Source organism: Phymastichus coffea, unplaced genomic scaffold (assembly GCF_024137745.1).
Source record: "Phymastichus coffea isolate CEN01 unplaced genomic scaffold, Cenicafe_Pcof_1.1 PCOF00110, whole genome shotgun sequence".
Taxonomy (NCBI): domain Eukaryota; kingdom Metazoa; phylum Arthropoda; class Insecta; order Hymenoptera; family Eulophidae; genus Phymastichus; species Phymastichus coffea.
The window spans coordinates 586,411-605,166 of record NW_026706921.1 but is presented as its reverse complement, the minus strand read 5'-3'; the positions used below and the strand labels follow the sequence as shown (position 1 = coordinate 605,166).

General features: G+C 35.9%; 4 protein-coding genes across 7 annotated transcripts; 3 read left to right on the top strand and 1 right to left on the bottom strand.

Moving 5' to 3' along the window:
* Nucleotides 1–829: 829 nt before the first annotated feature.
* Nucleotides 830–3,739, top strand: LOC131670397 (isopentenyl-diphosphate Delta-isomerase 1). Of its 4 annotated transcripts, XM_058945968.1 has the most exons (4): nucleotides 830–961; nucleotides 1,606–1,849; nucleotides 1,942–2,263; nucleotides 2,568–3,739. In XM_058945968.1, exons 3-4 carry the CDS (start codon nucleotides 1,985–1,987, stop codon nucleotides 3,033–3,035), a joined length of 747 nt encoding a protein of 248 aa, XP_058801951.1. In that variant the 5' UTR covers nucleotides 830–961; nucleotides 1,606–1,849; nucleotides 1,942–1,984; the 3' UTR covers nucleotides 3,036–3,739. The 4 variants fall into 4 exon arrangements, with proteins under 4 accessions (XP_058801951.1, XP_058801954.1, XP_058801953.1 ...); XM_058945971.1 differs by lacking the exon at nucleotides 830–961 and having other exon boundaries at nucleotides 1,446–1,838; nucleotides 1,981–2,263; XM_058945970.1 differs by lacking the exon at nucleotides 830–961 and having other exon boundaries at nucleotides 1,446–1,838.
* A 234-nt stretch (nucleotides 3,740–3,973) lies between these two features.
* On the top strand, nucleotides 3,974–7,998 carry LOC131670435 (dolichyl-diphosphooligosaccharide--protein glycosyltransferase subunit STT3B). The gene is made up of 7 exons (XM_058946033.1): nucleotides 3,974–4,475; nucleotides 4,913–5,611; nucleotides 5,730–6,040; nucleotides 6,120–6,654; nucleotides 6,727–7,188; nucleotides 7,635–7,725; nucleotides 7,865–7,998. The coding sequence occupies exons 1-7, from the start codon at nucleotides 4,225–4,227 to the stop codon at nucleotides 7,946–7,948; spliced, it is 2,433 nt and encodes an 810-aa protein (XP_058802016.1). The 5' UTR covers nucleotides 3,974–4,224; the 3' UTR covers nucleotides 7,949–7,998.
* Nucleotides 7,999–9,187: 1,189 nt separating this feature from the next.
* Nucleotides 9,188–10,251, bottom strand: LOC131670441 (biogenesis of lysosome-related organelles complex 1 subunit 4). The gene is made up of 4 exons (XM_058946043.1): nucleotides 10,114–10,251; nucleotides 9,741–9,812; nucleotides 9,407–9,628; nucleotides 9,188–9,328 (listed from the first exon to the last, which is right to left on the bottom strand). The coding sequence occupies exons 1-4, from the start codon at nucleotides 10,219–10,221 to the stop codon at nucleotides 9,221–9,223; spliced, it is 510 nt and encodes a 169-aa protein (XP_058802026.1). The 5' UTR covers nucleotides 10,222–10,251; the 3' UTR covers nucleotides 9,188–9,220.
* A 4,178-nt stretch (nucleotides 10,252–14,429) lies between these two features.
* LOC131670438 (fatty acyl-CoA reductase wat-like) lies at nucleotides 14,430–18,187 on the top strand. The gene is made up of 5 exons (XM_058946039.1): nucleotides 14,430–15,139; nucleotides 16,007–16,526; nucleotides 16,628–16,817; nucleotides 16,874–17,119; nucleotides 17,201–18,187. The coding sequence occupies exons 1-5, from the start codon at nucleotides 14,885–14,887 to the stop codon at nucleotides 17,547–17,549; spliced, it is 1,560 nt and encodes a 519-aa protein (XP_058802022.1). The 5' UTR covers nucleotides 14,430–14,884; the 3' UTR covers nucleotides 17,550–18,187.
* Nucleotides 18,188–18,756: the final 569 nt, after the last annotated feature.

Genomic DNA, 18,756 nt, shown 5'->3' with positions numbered 1-18,756 from the left:
TGTATGTACAATATACATATACATTCAGTAGAATCTGTCATTCTCTTTTTCCACATATCTGCCAGGTAAATCTGACACGTGAAAAGGCTGCAGATAACTATAGAGATTATTTTTTTTAATCAATTTTCTAGATGGCAAACGTAGATTATTTTATTAATCAATTTTATAGATGGCAAAGTTAGGAACTTCTACATAACGAGACATCGAATGTCAGACATTGGCCATCAAACATTTACCATGATAAAAAAAGATAGTCAAATAATATATTATTGTACAAATTATGTTAATATAGTAGATCTATATTTTTTATTATACTTCTTGCACCCTGCGCAATCACAGACATATCCAAATGCCAAACAAACAATTTGTTTTTGAACTCGATAATCTCAGTACATGCCCGATGTCTGTTATCCGACGTCCAATGTTTCCTTATGTATAGAAAACCTCTTAATGATGTCATTTGAATTGTTGTACTACAAAGAGTCAATGTTGAAGTTTAAATGGACATGGGACGGCCGTTTTGCTAATGACTGCGAAGATATATAGCTCGACTAATGTTAAAGGGTAATTGCTCTGGTCTTTTCTATTTAATGTCGGCAGTAATTGTCCTATTTGTGCCGGATATAAGTACGAATTTTTCATTTTATTTTAACGTCGTGAACAATTTTTCATTTTATTTGGAGATTTTTTATGGAAAATTTTTATGAGTAAAAAATTAAGATTTTAATTTATTCTTCGCCCCCCCCCCCACCTCCTCCGTCGAAGTCGTATTTTTAATTCATTGCACAATCACAAATTTACCTGACGGGTTTGTGGAGGAGGGAGAGAGTAGCGGACAATATAACCACTCGAACCTCAGAAGGTAGGTTCAATTCGGAACGAGGACCTGGATCCATCATAGCTTGCGTTAGTTGATTAACAAAAATACAGCTCATTAGCAACGGATGGAAAATCTAAGACCGTAAGTAAACTATCTTCAGTAATTTAGATGATATTTTTCAGACGTAAATGTAGGTAAATGTTGCTCGTAAAAAAGAAGAATTGATAGTAAATCTTTTTTTAATTAATTTATTTTTATTAATGATGTGATATTGAAGATTCTAAAATAGGTAGCATTATTAATATTTTATTAAATCATTTTTACTCGGGCACATTTATAAATTTTTTTCAAATTTTCAAAAACTCGTCGAATCATCTCCAAGATAATCTTTAAGATATATCTTTAAGAAAATTTCTTTAAGATTTCGATATTCAAATTTGGAATATAATAATTCCTTTTTAAAAGGTTAATGCTTAACATTTTCTAATGATTATAAAATTGCATGTCAAACATAATTTATAAATATTTTCATTATAAATTCTAATAAATCACGCACTTATTTTGTTATCTTATGATCTGATCTATACGAATTCAAGGTTAACCGATTGGAATGCTTAAAGTACAGTTTACAAAAAGTATTACACAAGTAACATCTCTATGGAATATATATATATAGTGGTTGCCATTTTGGAGATTCGATTTTATTTTAATTGCTAGAAAAGCAGTGACATCATTTGAAAGTGGAAAGTAAAATTCCTTTTGGTATATTTTCTTTTTCATTCAAGGAGAATGGTAGACGTTCTATGACGTAAAAGTCAGAGGAAAAGTATTAACTGTTTGACGTGAAATAAGCTGACCGCACTGCGCTGTTAACGTATTGAGCCTATTGGACATTGTTAATGTTACCTACACTTCAACTAAACCTACTTTTCAAATGTAAATGAGGATAGAAAAAGATTTGAGGTCATTTGGTTATCTCTGCTTAAAGTCCCGAGTCTCAGTTCTTTGTCAACACCAGGTACGCGTATGGTATGGACAATTTTACAAAATGTCTTTTTTACAAAACGAACAAATGTCTTTGTTAGAATTCTTTTATAATAAATTTTTCTTCTTTGTGGCAGCTTCTTTTAATAACTAAAAGATATAACTTTCAAATTTAGAAAGATGTTAGGTATTAGCAGAAGACTTTGCAGCACATTGAAGGATCAACTTTTGAGTGTTCGATCTCACTATGCAAACATGCAGATTGCTTTGCAACAGAAAATCGCTCTAGAAGAAAAGTGCATCCTTGTGGATGAATTTGATAGACCGGTTGGTGAAGCTACTAAAAAATATTGTCATGAAATTGCAAAAGATGGTAGTATACCTCTACACAGAGCTTTCAGTGTTTTCATTTTCAATAAGAAAGGTGATTTATTAGTTCAAAGGAGAGCTGCATCCAAGGTAAATTACATTAATTTACTGCTAATAAATCTTTAAATGTCTGCAATTTTAGAATATTATATTTACTTTTCACTTGGAATTTTGACAAAAGTCAAAATATTATATACAATTATGCTTCACATAGATACTTTAATAAGTTACATTTGGTTGTGAAACAATACTATTAAATATATTTTACTTAAAAGATTATCAAACTTATCAGAATGTATTTAAAATTCATTGAAAATACCTATCAGTTCAATATTCCGGTCATATTAAAAAGGTTATATTTTTATTGATTATGAATTGAGTAAATATTTTACAGCTCACTTTCCCTGGATGCTATACAAATACCTGTTGTAGTCATCCACTAGCTGATATTCAAGGTGAAAGTGAAGAAAAAGATGCTCTTGGAATACGGAAAGCTGCTCAACGAAGACTGGGGTTTGAACTAGGAATTCCCTCCAAAGAAGTTCTACCTGAAAATTTCAACTTTATAACTAGAATTCACTACCAAGCAGCTGGTGATGAAATTCTTGGAGAACATGAAATAGATTATGTTTTGTTTTTACAAGTAAACAAAGTAACTGTTGATCCAAATCCAGATGAAGTTAGTGAAATTAGATGGGTTCCAAGATCTACAATCAATAACTTTGTCAAAAATATTGATGCACCTCTAACTCCATGGTTCAAGTTAATGCTTGATCACCAATTGCTTGTGTGGTGGGACAATTTGGATTCAATACACAAGTTCCAAGATCATTCAACGATTCATCGTTTTTTAAAAACGTGATTTGAAAATTGTTAAATTTGTTGTTTTATCTTAATTTTATTTTTGAAAGATATATAATGGATCATGTATTTTCCATCTGAAAAATTTTAGCGTTTTCTTTAGATTTTGACAATACTCTGTACTAGTATTTTATTTTTCTACAACGTTCCTTTATATTATTTTAGTATGAATTTTTTAATATCTTAGTAAATGACTGTCTTCTTGTGCTATTTATTACCTTAGTGGAAAAACTTACTCGATTTATCTTTTCGGAAAAACAATTTGAAAATTGATTTGGCAAAATTGATTATTATTATTATTGTTATATTAGCTTTTAATATTAATAATATGTTATGTTGATTAGACACAAATCAAGGGTTTGCATAGTCAGATGGTTACAATTATGTTAAAGTTACTTTTTTTGTATCAAACTCTGTTGAAATTATTTTGCAATGTTTATTTTAATTTATGTATTAATTATTTATATATATATCGCTTAAATCCTGTATGTATCGACGCCAAATTTCTGTTTCATAAAAATGTTTTCTACGGCTTATGAACAATATTGGTAATATTCATGTTGCTATTTGTTTTAAATTTACTATAAACTCCTAAATAAACATACTCACAGTAAAAATTTGTAAGATAAGGGTAAATGTAAAGTTGGATTAAGGAATTTTTATATTAAAAAATTGTAAAATGGACAATGTGAATTCAAATAAACACTAATAAAAATTAAGTAAGAGTTGATTCAATGATATAATCACAAACCAATAATTTTAAATATAGTGCTACAGAGTAACGGAGATAGTGAGTTTCTCTAGAGGAATTATGCGGATCTAAAAAATAACTAGGCTTCAGACTAGAGGGTAGTTTATGTAATAGGTTGGCAATAGTGAGCACCGGCTTTTGACGTGTCCTAGCCTCGCTCGCGTGCAGGGAGCCTATACCTACTTCGTGTTGCTGCTGTTGCAGTCTGCTTGATCGTGCTACGTGTCGCGTGTGGATTTCTCAGATAGAGATTAGAGGTAAAGTGGTGGTGCTTCATGGAGATCGGTTGGCTTTAGACTTTAAACACCACACACGGTCAAATTACCTCGAGTTGAATCTGTGATTTATGCACGTGCATGTGAAATAAAACAAGAGAAATCGATTGTCTGGAGTAAGGTGAGAGGAGAGGATATTGGCTAAAACGACGGCGCTCGGAAGAATGCAGCCCAGCAAAATTGCTGGGACCACGGCAAATGCCGCTGGTGCCGCCGGTGCCACTGGCAAAAAAGTCCTCTTTCCCGACAAGAAACCAGTAACCAAGCAGGTCAAATCTTCTACCCTGACCAACGCCGCTGGACTCAATTCTCTCGTCATCTTCACGGTACTTTTGCTCGCCTGGATCTCCGGATTCGCCTCCAGACTGTTCGCCGTTATACGTTTCGAGAGCATCATTCACGAGTTTGATCCCTGGTAAATATATCAATTGATGTATTTTTTCCTTCTCTTTTTTACGTTGATCGACTGTCTCTCAATGGCTTATCAGACGTGATACCCGGTCCGTATTAATATCTTGTCGGCGTGTTCAACTCAAACGTGGCAGTTACTCGACCATCAATGTTTTAGCTATGAACAATGTTTCATAACAAAAATACATTTTAGAACATTCATCATATACTTACAAGGAATTTCTTATCACTTGGACCTCTTGTTACACTGATCTCATGTTGTATTGTTTTCCCTTTGTTGAAATTAGAAACCATTTTGCTTTTTGTCAATACCTACAAAAATAGGACAAAAGTCTATCCAGCCAAAAAGCTAAAATCAAAGTAGATCACTTTTGTCACTTCAAACATACAAATATACTTTAAAGACAAGTTCAGATTGTGCAATGAAATAATTAATTACAGGTTCAATTATCGTGCAACTGCTTATATGGTGCAACATGGTTTCTACAATTTTCTGAATTGGTTTGATGAGAGAGCATGGTATCCACTTGGACGAATTGTAGGAGGAACAGTTTATCCAGGATTGATGATCACTTCAGGATCAATACACTACATCCTGCATGCTTTGAATATTCCAGTTCACATCAGAGATATTTGTGTTTTCTTGGCACCAGTATTCAGTGGACTGACAGCAATATCTACTTATTTTTTGACAAAAGAATTATGGAATGCAGGAGCTGGATTATTTGCTGCATGTTTTATTGCCATTGTACCTGGATATATTTCAAGATCAGTAGCTGGCAGTTATGACAATGAGGGCATTGCCATATTTGCATTACAGTTTACTTACTACCTGTGGGTCAAATCTGTTAAATCTGGCTCAATTTTTTGGGCTTCCTTGACTGCTCTCTCCTACTTTTATATGGTTTCAGCATGGGGAGGATACGTTTTCATAATTAACTTGATACCTTTGCATGTTTTTGCACTACTTATTATGAATCGTTTTAGTCTGCGTCTTTTTACAAGTTATACCACATTCTACATCCTTGGACTTTTGTTTAGTATGCAAATCCCATTTGTTGGTTTCCAACCAATTAGAACATCTGAACATATGGCTGCTGCTGGTGTCTTTTGTTTATTGATTCTTGTTGGAACATTGAAGTAAGTTACTCTTTTCTCTTATTCTTTTAAACAATATTTTTTTAATTAAATTATATGTTTGCTTATCTAGTTTATGACTACAAAATTCTTTGTTATATTGTTATGTTTATTGTTATAGATACCTCAGAACTTTTTTGACAAAGTCAGAAATGAAATACTTTGGAGGAATAGTAGCTGGAATTGCATTAGTATTCTTTGTTGTTTTGATAATCTTAACTTACGCTGGTTTTATTGCACCTTGGAGTGGAAGATTTTATTCTCTGTGGGATACAGGCTATGCGAAAATTCATATCCCTATCATTGCATCTGTATCTGAACATCAACCAACGACCTGGTTCAGTTTCTTTTTTGATTTACACATTCTTGTTACAACCTTTCCAGTAGGACTTTGGTACTGCATCAAACATATTACTGATGAGCGTGTTTTTGGTGAGTACTGTAGTTTTTAAAAACAGGTTTTGAACTGCCTGAAGAAGAAATTAATGCTGTATTTGATGATTACTTTTAGTGGTCCTATACGCAATAAGCGCAGTCTACTTTGCCGGTGTGATGGTGCGTCTGATGTTAACGCTTACTCCAGTCGTGTGCATGTTGGCCGGTATCGCTTTCAGTTGCTTGCTAGAGTTGTTTTTGAAAGAAGAAGATCGCGAAGAGGGTGGTACGAACACAAGCGAAGAGGAAAGCGAGGAGGAACAAGAAAAGAGTCCTGGTCGTGCTTTGTACGATAAAGCCGGCAAATTGAGGAAAATGAAGCACGAAAGACCGAAAGGCAACGGTGATGGTATCGGAGCTAACACACGCAACGGTGTTGTCATTTTCATACTGATGCTTCTAATGATGTTTGTGGTGCACTGCACCTGGGTTACGAGCAATGCCTACTCGAGCCCGTCTATTGTCCTAGCCTCCTACAGTAACGATGGTGGACGAGCTATTCTCGACGATTTCCGTGAGGCTTACTATTGGCTGGCTCAAAACACTCCCACTGATGCACGAGTTATGAGCTGGTGGGATTATGGTTATCAAATCGCTGGAATGGCAAATCGGTCCGCATCCAAATACATTTTTATTTGTCTCAAGTTAGCTTTGATTATAATGATATTGTATTTGAATTTTAGGACGACTCTTGTGGATAATAATACTTGGAACAATTCTCATATTGCTCTCGTGGGCAAAGCGATGAGTTCCAACGAAAGTGCAGCTTATGAAATAATGACGTCTCTCGACGTTGATTATGTACTAGTCATATTCGGCGGAATGATTGGTTACTCCGGCGACGATATCAATAAATTTTTGTGGATGGTAAGAATTGCCGAGGGCGAACATCCCCAGGATATTCGGGAGAGCGATTACTTCACCGAGAGAGGAGAATTCCGCGTTGACTCCGAAGGATCACCAACGCTTCTTAATTCCCTAATGTACAAACTTAGCTATTATCGTTTTGGAGAAGTGAAAATTGATTATCGCTCGCCCTATGGCTACGATCGCACGCGAAATGCTGAAATTGGCAATAAAAATTTCCAACTCACGTACCTGGAGGAGGCCTACACTACGGAACACTGGCTTGTTAGAGTTTACAGGTAAACAACTTATCGTGCCAAATATTTGCATTATTGTCAGCAAAATAGACCTTTAAGCATGTTGTAAAATATTTAGACTACGTTTTATTGAAAGAATTAATAAAATAGCGCGTAGTTGAACTTTCTCATTACCTACTATTTCATCGCACTGTAATGTATATATTTATTGCTTTTTCATTAGTGTTTTCATTGATAACGAATCATGATCATCGTAAATGGATGATTATGCAGTTATTTAATTTTTCATTACTATTATAGTTATCTTTTAAATCAAAATAAGATTTTTTAAAGAAAACGCCAAAGGTTTTATATTTATCTATTGTAATTTTATTTTTATAAACTTTTTCAAGATCACTTGGATTTTATAAAATTCTTAATTAAAAACTCTTACTAATATACTACATGAGAAAACATCACTCATTAAAAATATTTTTTACTACTTTTAGGGTGAAAAAACCAGATGAATTTAATCGGCCAAGAATACCAATATCCAAACGGACTATAACTAGACAAACGAGCTCTTATATTAGCAGAAAGGTGAGTTTCTAACTGAGTTATGTTAAAATATAAAAAGAGACAATTAATTAGTCTCCCCGTATCGTTTCGTATTTTTTATTCAATACTAAATTGAATTGAAAACGTTGTTGAAGATTTGGGAAAAACATTGATTTTTCAGACTGCTAGGAGAAAGAAAGGTTTCATTAAGGGACGACCTACGGTGGTGAAAGGTCTAAAACCTCAAAAAAAAACATCGTCATAACACAGACGTCATTCCGATGAACAATTAAAGAGTAATTTTTTCCAACTTGAACTACATCACTGTTCCAGTCATTCCTAGATTGTATTCTCATCACATACTTTAAAATTATGGGAAAAAGCAGTTTTTCTCATCAGTGGTAATGTACCTAATCATCCAAATCACGGACAATTAGTGACTTAGCCTTGGAAAATGCAAGTCACTCGATTCAGACATAAAATATATAAAAAAGGAGTTAGAAGAGAATTCACCTATATACAATATGCATTTTTAAATTATATAGAGAATATTTTTGCAAGGCTTATTTGCACGGTTGAAAATTCGTTCAATTTTGAACACAACTTTATTTGATTTTGAAATAATAACTTTAGTTGTTATTTCTACAACGCGATGCAGATAAATATCTCGTGATATTAAAAATAATTAACCTTCTTTACATCTTCAATGGAAACAGTTGTTTCATTTTCAACCGTGTAAATCAGAAAGGAAGTGAAAATCAATACAATTTTTTATATTAATTTGAATAATCGTAATTATTGCCCTCACATAAATACACACGTGTAAATTAATTTTAAATCCAATAGCTTTTTTAGTCGGATTCATCAAATGACTGAAATATATTTGTCATTAATTTTTGATAATTTATTATTCAGAATATTTTCTAATAATAAAGCATGTGTAGCTACAGAACTTTTGTAGCAATACATGCAGTGATTAATTTTTCTTCAAGTGTGTCAATCAAATCACACTTTCAATTATACATTAAAATTGTTTTGTTAAAGTGCGTTCATAAATTACAGATTTATTGTGCGTGTGAAATAGTCGACATTTTATACAAATGCAAGTGAAGAAACTAGTGATTTTTTGGAATTCAACTGGTCAAGTCTGTCGCAGACTTGCATGTGTATTGTGTACACAGTTTGTTGTATAGAATCTTGTTATGAGATAAACATTTAAAATAATTATGCATTTGCTGCTTATTTTCCCTGTGTCCATTCCATCATCCCAAAACTCGTCACCTATGAAACGTACAAACTATTGAATAAATTAAAAATTTTATTTTCTGGATTTTCAGATATTTAATCTAATTTAGTTAGAATTTCAAATTGTGTTTTAATATTTTTATTGTTTTATATACAAAATGAATAGTCAATTTCTAAAACTGTTATTATGACAACATATAAAACTGAAGTGATTTATAACGATAAGATAAAAGCGTTATTTTTAATGATCATCAGAGGAATGATTTGCGCTGCATTCGGAGAAGTAAGTGTTTCATGATTTAGAAGATTCGCCCTTGAAGTAGTCATCAGCTTTAAAAATTGTTATAGGTTCGAAATCCGTTTGCTGGGATGTATCTTCAGGTGGGTCTGGCGATTTTTTCTGCAAGGTGATTATTTTGTATTTAAATGATTGATTCTAACACTATAAGCTACATTAATTTTACATTAAGATATTTACGAAAAGTGACAACGGATTCAACATAGACAACTTGTTTTCTGATGGTTTGAGTGTCGATTCGGCCACATCCATGTTCGCTTCGAGTGTGCTAAGATCAACGTTAACCTTTGCAATAAAAGCGTCGAGGGCATCAATTCTTTTGCATAAATTATTTACATGCGGTCGTAGGGCTTGAAAACACGGCATATTGTCGGTAATAGCTTTATCCCCTTTAGTCTGTAGCTATAAAGTTGTAAAACGTTAGATTTGTAGTGCTTTGTTTATGTAACTATAATAGTTTTGCAGCTACGTTATTACTTGTTTATCTATCTCCAAATATTAATATTTTACTAACCATTCCAACTATCGAGGTAAATTCTTCTAAACGTAATTGCATTTCTTCAACAGCGTTATGTATTCCTGTCAGCTGGAAAAATTATTATAAAGGTAAGTTTTTTCACTCTATCGCAAGGACAAAAATTGTACAACATTTAGAAAATGACATTAATCAATAGATTGTAATATTTTAATTTCCGCGTTAGAGTTAAAGTACATCAGTTCTACCATTTTCACTAGAAACCAGTGACATTCCTGACTACAAAGTTGGTAAAAGAAAATAGTACTTATCCACTATTACAAGCCTCGTATGCAGAGTAAAATATGCCTTAGAAATAATAAATAAAAGAAGAAATTTACAATCCAATTGAAAGTTCCAAAGAATTACTCACTTCGGAGTCCATGTCAACGGTCGCAAAGGCTGCATAGTCGCTCGCCGCCTCCTCGACGGCAGCTTCTGTTGTGGCCGACATATTGACTGACTCGCTCGGTGCCTCCATATTTTACTACTACTGTGTACTATACACATGGGTACAACAATCAGCTTCCAATTCGTGACCACTGGCTCCCTACCTGCAGCATTTCATGCAGCTTGCAACTTTGACATGCACGTTCAAATAAACCGATATGTTTTCTTAACATTATTGTAGGTGTACTGCATAATGTCAAATGGTATTGCATTGCAAATTCCTAATAATATATGAAAAAGAACGAGTTATAACTCATTTTTCGTTGTTAGTAGTTTACAGCCTATCATGTATTACATTTTTATTTATATTTGTATATAGTTAAGACATTCGCAAAAGTAATTATATTAGATCAGGCATCTCTTAAACAACAAAGAAGCTCGTCAACATTTGACCACTGGAAATAACAAAACACATTTTAAGGCGCTGCACCCGCAAATTTCGCATTTCTGCCGCAAAACCTATAAAAATGAGTGAAAATGAATTTCGAAATAGTGCGATTGTTTGGGCGTGAGACGCCTATATACATGGCACCGACGATAAAATCCACGCTAATTAAAAGCGGATAATTGCCCGTATACGCGCAGGTAGATTAGTAAAAGGTTAATTAAAAAAAGAGATCATTTGAGGTAACAATCACGCTAGTTGAAAGAAAAACTGTTTTCATCTTTTTACAACCATACTTATTTTGACACGCTCAAAGATCAATCAAGAAAAGTATGAAAAACCTGACTGAAGGAGAGTTGGTTCCCGGAAAAAAATAAATAGGTATATGAATACAACGTCACTGGAATCTTTGACTCCTTCGTCGATCTTTTTCGATGAGTAAGTGTAGTTGGAAAGAGATGGGAATAGCTTAGTTAGCTGGGTGTGGTCGTTACCCGAAACGATATGCTTTCTGAATTAATCTCTTTCTGTATCTACTACCTGCACAGATACGAGTGATACTTTGGAATCAATCATTTTTACTGAATTTGTCCGTATCGGAATGGAAATCACCAGGGGAACCAGAGTTTATCTGTTTTCCTGGATTATTTAATGAAAATAATATTTCTCAGCTGGTGTTATCATTTTCTTCAATGACCTATACTTGTATATTTATTTATCTCTTCCCTGGAATGACTTGTTTTTCGGTTAGATTTTTCATACATTTGATCGATCTTTTTGAATTGGCGTGACAAAATAACTGTAGCCGAGAAGAAATTGATTTCCGATCACGGTAAGGATCAAGAGGAGAGTTTATGTTACGAGACTGCGAAGCTGCTTTAGCTGCTTGATCAACGGCTTCACCGCCATTAATTCTGATGTGAGCAGAGATCCAAAAGAGTTGTTCAGGGTGGAGTTTTGAAACATGCCCGATTTATTCTTGATGTTGTGATTATAAGGGTTAACTCGTGGGCGTTGATCCTGACAGAAGAAAGAGCCGTGAAGGCACTTACAAATCAACGAGTCAGTAAATATTAGGTAGTCTCTTTCCAAGTTACGTAGAGCAAGGCCTAAAGCGTCATTAAGGGCCAAGCGTTCAGCCGTAAAGATGGAGGCTTGCGAATGGAAGGTGCGAGAGTCATAAGGGTTCCGAGTTCTGAATTTACGCCGCAGTCAGAGTTTTGTTCCCATCGTTGAATATCAGTAGAAGAGCATTCTGATCGCGAGTGAATTCGTCGAAGGCACTGTTTGGGTCATTGGCCTATACGTGGTTGAGGAAATGGATATATTGGGGCGGTGCTCGAAAATGCTGAGATTGTTAGATCGATACGATCTTATAATATATTTGGAGAGTACTTTTGTTGGAGCTTCATCTAGTTCCACATGGGTATATATTGCAAGATGTCAAGAGCTTGAGTGCATTTCTTATGAATTTATCTGACGTGGGGAAGAAAACTCATTCGATAATCAAATAAAGTATCTAGGAAACGAACAAAACGACTTGATAGTATGATCGGTGTGTGGTATTTGGTTTTCTATGCGAATATAAATTGCGCCTGAAAGGTGATATTTCTGATTGTAATGGAGTAGAATTGTTTTAGGGAGCGAGTTGTTGACCGATAAGTGTTAAATTGATGGTAATTTTTTAACCGCTGGTTCTATGGTTTTCACTGTCTATTTAGTAGAAGAAAACTTGACATATATAGCTAAGTCATCTGCAAACTAAGAAGCTTTAACTTGCTTAGATAAGCTGTAGGCGATATCTCAAGTAAGAATGTTATAGAATAAGGAACTGAGAACGACTCCTTAGGTAACTCCTTTGTTGGTAACTCTAGGGGTTATTAAGATTTATTTGTGAGTATATATTATGTATATATTATTAAGTTTTTTATGTTTGATAATATACTTCTACATCAAGCAATGGATTACTAGAGCGACTCTGGACCTATTACAATTTAATATCTATATAAAAATATAAATTAAAATATAATACATATGAGGCATTTCGAATCTACGCTGACTATTAAAACGTTTACCCTTGAAAAATGCATGACTTATCATACACTGAATTTTTTAGAGTGCAGTGTTAGCTAAATAATTTTCTGTCGATGTTTCCATTACGCCATTTGTATAGTCTATTGTTTCGAAGAGAGGGAGTTTTGAAAAATCATACAATGCACAGTCGTCATAGCAAACGTAACAAACACTATTATTTGAATGCATATATAGACAATGGTAAGTTATGCAATAACCAAATGTAGATGGATTCTGAGAAATTTTCATCGCGCCAATGTCGCAGCGGTAAATAACGCTGAAAAAATAGAAAACGTACATTTGATTTTTTAAAGCTCCTAGACCTATTGCATCCTATACTTCTATTCCGTTACTCATAATTTATTTTTCAAATAAAATACCTAATTTGATTCGTTATATAAAAACATCTGAATTTAGATTTCGTAACACCATGGATTTTTCATAGTTAATTCAAATAAGAAATTTCAATATTTCTCAATTGATTCGTAATGAATAAAGTAATAAACAAGAAAAATATAAATGATAGCGTGTAAAAGTGTTGAAACTATTTTTAAAACTAATTAGCTATACTCATTATACATGAATTGTCTTATTTTAGTTGCACTCCTTCTCCACGATAATGAATTGAAAAAAAAAATATTCAAATATAAAACATATGGCTCTGCAGGAACACGTTATATTTTGATAAGAGACACTCGAAGGCATGCAGTGACTAATTGTCTCGGTTAAAAAAGAGCGCCTGTCTTTTAACCAATGAGGAATGTGTTTTTTTTTAATCGCGTGCTATCGTGATCGTAGCATACTTTAGATTTGAGTTAAAAAATAAAATCCAGTAAATATATATTCATTATGAATACTGTTAACAAGAATGGGAACCTCTTTCGATTTTTCGATTCGATACGACTTTTTATTAACGGAAACCTAAAGCATATGCAATTTTTCAACTGCAATTACTTAGATTTGTGCATTTGATTTCCATGGACTCGGAAATGATAACTATATTATAAAAATCTATAATAAATTAAAAGCGGCAGATGTGGTTTAAAATCAGACAAAAAAGTAAGGATTTTATGTGTGTATTTGACCGACTTAATAATCCTCATGAGTTCACAAGCTCATCTCAGTGTCTACAAAAATTTCAATTCAAGTCAAATATAAATGTGACACAACATCTAAATATTTATAAAAGTGTAGTCACTGAAAATCCGAATTTTAACAATTGAAATTATGACATTATTTTAACAAGAAAATAACAAGAAGATCACCATAACTTTTTTAAGCTGAAATTTGCTGGTCTAATCTGCTTAATCGTTCGAAGTAATTATGACCTGCCCCTAGTGCATGCTAATAAATTGGAAAATGATAATGTGATAATTGTTATCAATAACGAAATCGAATTTGCCAGCAGAAGTTAAAATTACGATGAAAAATTGTCATCGTAAATTTCCGCGATTCTCTGAATTTGCAACTTTGACGAGCGCAAAACTAACCACCTGGAATACACGTACATGTGTCGGCATATTCATGAAAGATTTTTCCACCGACAACGTTGTATAAAAAGCCACGGGAAGTCGCTTGCCAGTCCGGCAGCCTATGCGACCGAATAAAATCATTGCGTTCGTTTGTACTTTTCATGGGATGCGATGCAATGGGAATCGACGCGCGACCATTAGATTTTCTCTGGATGGACGAGAAGTAAGCGCGCAGAGTCACTCGGGTAACCTGCGACGGAGGCAAATCGCCTCGTAGATTTTCTACTTGTCCTTCGGGTTCTCGGCGAGCGCGCGCGCATTGTAATGTGAGAAAGAGAGAAGCACCGTTGACCGGTGGCTCAGTCAGATCGGTCAACGCGCGAACGAAGGAGGCCGCGTGTCGTCGACGCGTGTCGGCGTTGACGAGCTTCCGTCATCGGCTAAAAGGAATGACGGCGGGACGCGCGTCGCTTAGAAACACTGCGTTTATTCGGTATTCGACGGTTCTGTTGTGCCGCGGACTTGGCGAAGCTCGTGCGCGCCTCCGAGCGATCGGGACAAACCACCGCTAGCCGATTAGACAATTGCTCGGGTTTCTTTTAGCGGGGACCCCTACCTCGCGGCCCAACATCGCGCATGTACACCGTAGCAACGGCGATATAAGCTGTTGCAGCTGTTGGCCCGTGGTTATTTGTAGTTTCGAGCCTTGACAACGCTGTGCGCCTCCTTTCGCCCGTTGCTCGGTAGACGCTCGCGCCGCAGCGATGTCGCAGATCGATCGAATTTACGGGGCCATGCGCGACGACACCGAGGCCCAGAGGGGCCCGCGCGAGCAGAGCCAGATTTGCCAGCGCTTCGAGAACAAGACGCTCTTCGTCACCGGCGCCACGGGCTTCATGGGCAAGTGCCTGCTGGAAAAGCTGCTCAGGAGCGTTCCCGTCAAGCACCTCTACATCCTGATGCGAGAGAGGAAGACCGGCACGCTCGAGGACCAGGCCAACAAGTACTTCAAACACGTGGTGCGTATCGGCGCTCGCTTCGGATTCCAAATCCGCGCTCGTTGCTGGACGGCTAACCGTCTCTCGCCAATGTCAATGTGAGAAAACGATCGACAACAACAACAATTGCTACCACGCTAACATTTTCTAAATTCATTTCAAAGAGTCAACCGTAACAAAATATTCCGATTAAGTAGGTCATAATGCTTGAAAGTTTAATCGACTGGAAGCAGAAGCAAAGTTATCCGGGGCTTTATGTTTATTCATTGGAGGGTCGACCTTACGGATCAAATTTAAATTAGTTTCGCACAGTCAAAATCAAGTGACACGCTTGCGATTACGAGAACGGGTAAATTCAATTTTCGCGATACTGCCAGCAATATTCTTCTTCCGTTGCCGACGCGGTCATTCAGCGTTACGTGAAAATCATGCGTATTTTTTATTCCATAGATCGCTCGACATCAGCATTCGCTTGGTTTGCGAAACGTTCGAGTAAACATAAATCTTGAATTTATTGACAAATGTTTGTTGGGTATTCACTTTGTCGATGACTTTTCAATGCTCCTTTTAGAAGTTTGGATAGCCTTGTATGTTGACCGAGCTTCGTTCGAGTTTAATTACAAAATTAAGAGTAAAAATTTTTCCAGATACTTCATTTAGTTTTCAGTTAAGAAAAAGAACACGACTGTCGAGCTTCGTCGAAGCACGTTTTTTTTTACGCTAAAACACAATGTAATCTTTGGATAGATAATTCATTATGAGGTAACATTTTCGACAATGTATAACAAATAACTGCACAGTTACATTAAGCATTTGTTAGATATATCAGAACTGCGGTGTGTAACAGTGGGTACTCATCGAGGATTCAATAGATTTACTTTTACGCAGATTTTCGACGTTTTGCGCAGAGAAAATCCGAATTTCCGAGAAAAAGTAACAGTAATAAAAGGCGACTTGATTTCCGACGGCTTAGGCCTATCTAGAGAAGACAGAAACACTATCGTACGCGATGTGGATATAATGTACCATAACGCTGCCAACGTGAAATTCGACATAAGGATAAGTTTGTCGTTAAAAATCAACGTGCTTGGAACATTGAAAATGCTCGAATTAGCACGAGAATGCAAGAAACTGAGCATATTTATATACATATCAACAGCGTATTCGCACTGTTACCGGAAGAAAATCGAGGAAGAGTTTTACCATTCGCCAGCCGATCTGAAGGCCGTTTACGACGCCATAAAGGCCGACGAGGGCACGCCAAACGGATTAACGGAGGCCGCTTTAAAGACATTGCTCGGCAATCATCCTAACATTTACACTTACACCAAGTCGATAGCTGAAGATTTGGTCAGGCAACACTCCAAAGATTGTGCATTCGCAGTCGCCATTTACAGGCCGAGTATCGGTGAGTATCGGTAATGGACTCGCGAAAGATGATCGCTTGCTTGCGGTACGCAGGACGCGCCACGACCAAGAAATTAACGTGGAAAATTTGCGCGCTTTCAGTCATATCCGCTTACAAGGAGCCGCTGCCAGGTTGGGTAGGGAATTCCAACGGGCCTGTAAATATTATACTCGGTGCTGGCCTCGGGATGATTCACACGGCCTATCACCACGGTCATCCCCTGGACTTCGTCCCGTCTGACTACACGATCAACGCGTTGCTGGCGATAACGTGGGACGTTCCTACCCGATGGTGAGACACTTGAAATCGCAGCTCGCGCCTCGATAACCAATGGAATTTCTTTCCAGGCAAAGAGAGCAGGGCGACGCGATTATTTACAATTACAGCAGCAGCACCACCAATCCCACCACTCTGCCGCAATTGTACGACTACATGAAGTACGAATGGCGCGAAGCCTCCCCCAAGACCGTCTGGGTCAACGCCATGTACTTCACCTCCAGTAAACTGTTGTTTTTCATATTACACCTGCTGTTCCATTTTATACCCGCCTGTTTCTTGGATCTGTTTCTCATTATAATCGGAAAGAAGCCCATGTAAGCCGCGACAGCTGTGATATCTACTCGAATGTGGTAACCAACTTCCAATCGTTTCCTAATCCAAACTTTTCACTACAGCGCCGTGTCGATCTTCATGAAAGTAACGCAGAACTTGGATAAAATTGACTATTTCGGCAATGGAAATTGGAGAATCTACATGCCGAAAACAATAGAGGTCATGAACAAAATGAACTCGACGGATCGGGAATTATTTTGCTGCGACATACGCGAACTCAAGTGGCAGCATTACGTTTGGGTAATGTGGAGAGGACTGAGAGTATACTTCTTGAAAGAAGATTTGAACAGCGACGCCGGTGTCCGAAGATACACTCAAATATGGTATATTCACTATGCAGTTCTCACAATGTTTTTCGTACTTTTCTGCTACGTCGTCGTCATGCCGTTGATCAAACTGTGCATCCAGTAGAACTAAAGCGATGTCTTATCCGATCTTTGTTCGAGACTTGACGCTAATTTCGAAGCGTGCTGGTGCGAGCTTGCGAGCTAAGTCCTTCGACAAATCGAGACAATCACTGAATAGAAGCAGCAAACACGCAAAATTAAGCTTATTTTTATTTTTAACAGCTCTCTGATCTGTCAACTTGTACAATTAAATTATGTCGATTGAAATATGTGTTACGGCTTTTGTATAAATATAAATCTTGATCCTGACAATGTTACTGTGTAAAATGAGTCGTAGTGTTTTTCTTATTTAATTAGTAACTCTTTCTTCGTATGTAATAGTTTCTTCTAAATAAGTATTAACTTTAGTATCGATTGATATTTTGATAAAAACTGCGAGATGGTATACTGCCACCGATCAGAAATCGGTCTCTGAATCGACTTACACGCGAACCACTGAAGTCGTTCTCCTCTGTATTACACCTACCTCGATTTGGCTTGCATAATTTATAGAAAACTAAAAATAAACTGTGAATAGCAGCTCTGACGGTTTGCCCAATCTAGAATATAAATTCAGATTGAGTTGCCGTCCCGGTACTATTTTTTTTTTCATAAAAAATTAATACATCAACATTACTGTGACTGAAGACTTCAAACGCTTGCCTTTTTTATTAATCAATATATTTTTAATTTGAGTAAATTTTGAAAAATTGCCTTCGAGATGATTTAATTTGCCTATTTATAGTAAGCTTTCCTGACGTTAAATCACGGTCCATGAAGTTTAAAATAAAAATGAAATTTCATCAATCAAGTAAAACTAGAAAGGTTGTTGAGGTTTATGATTGCTGAGGGAGCTACACAAATCATAAGATGAAAGAAAAACACCAATCGTCGTACTGTTTGTGCTCAATTAACAATAATTAACGTAAGAAGACAAGTCTGGATTGATAAGTACGCTTTGTATAATATTATATACGTCAATCATTCGTTTTTTTTTTCAAACCCCCTATTGACTTACAATTCAATATACAGAACGTATCAATAGTAACGTATAACTATACTCGCGTTAAAACCCTACTATAGAAAACAAAAAAGAAAAATTTTATTGCAAGTAGCCCATATGCAGCCCAAAATTTATCGATAAACAATGACGTGCTGATGTCAGTTAATAATAGGCTACATTTTAAGGACGTGAAAATGTAATGTAGAAGGTTCGTTGCGATTAATGAAAT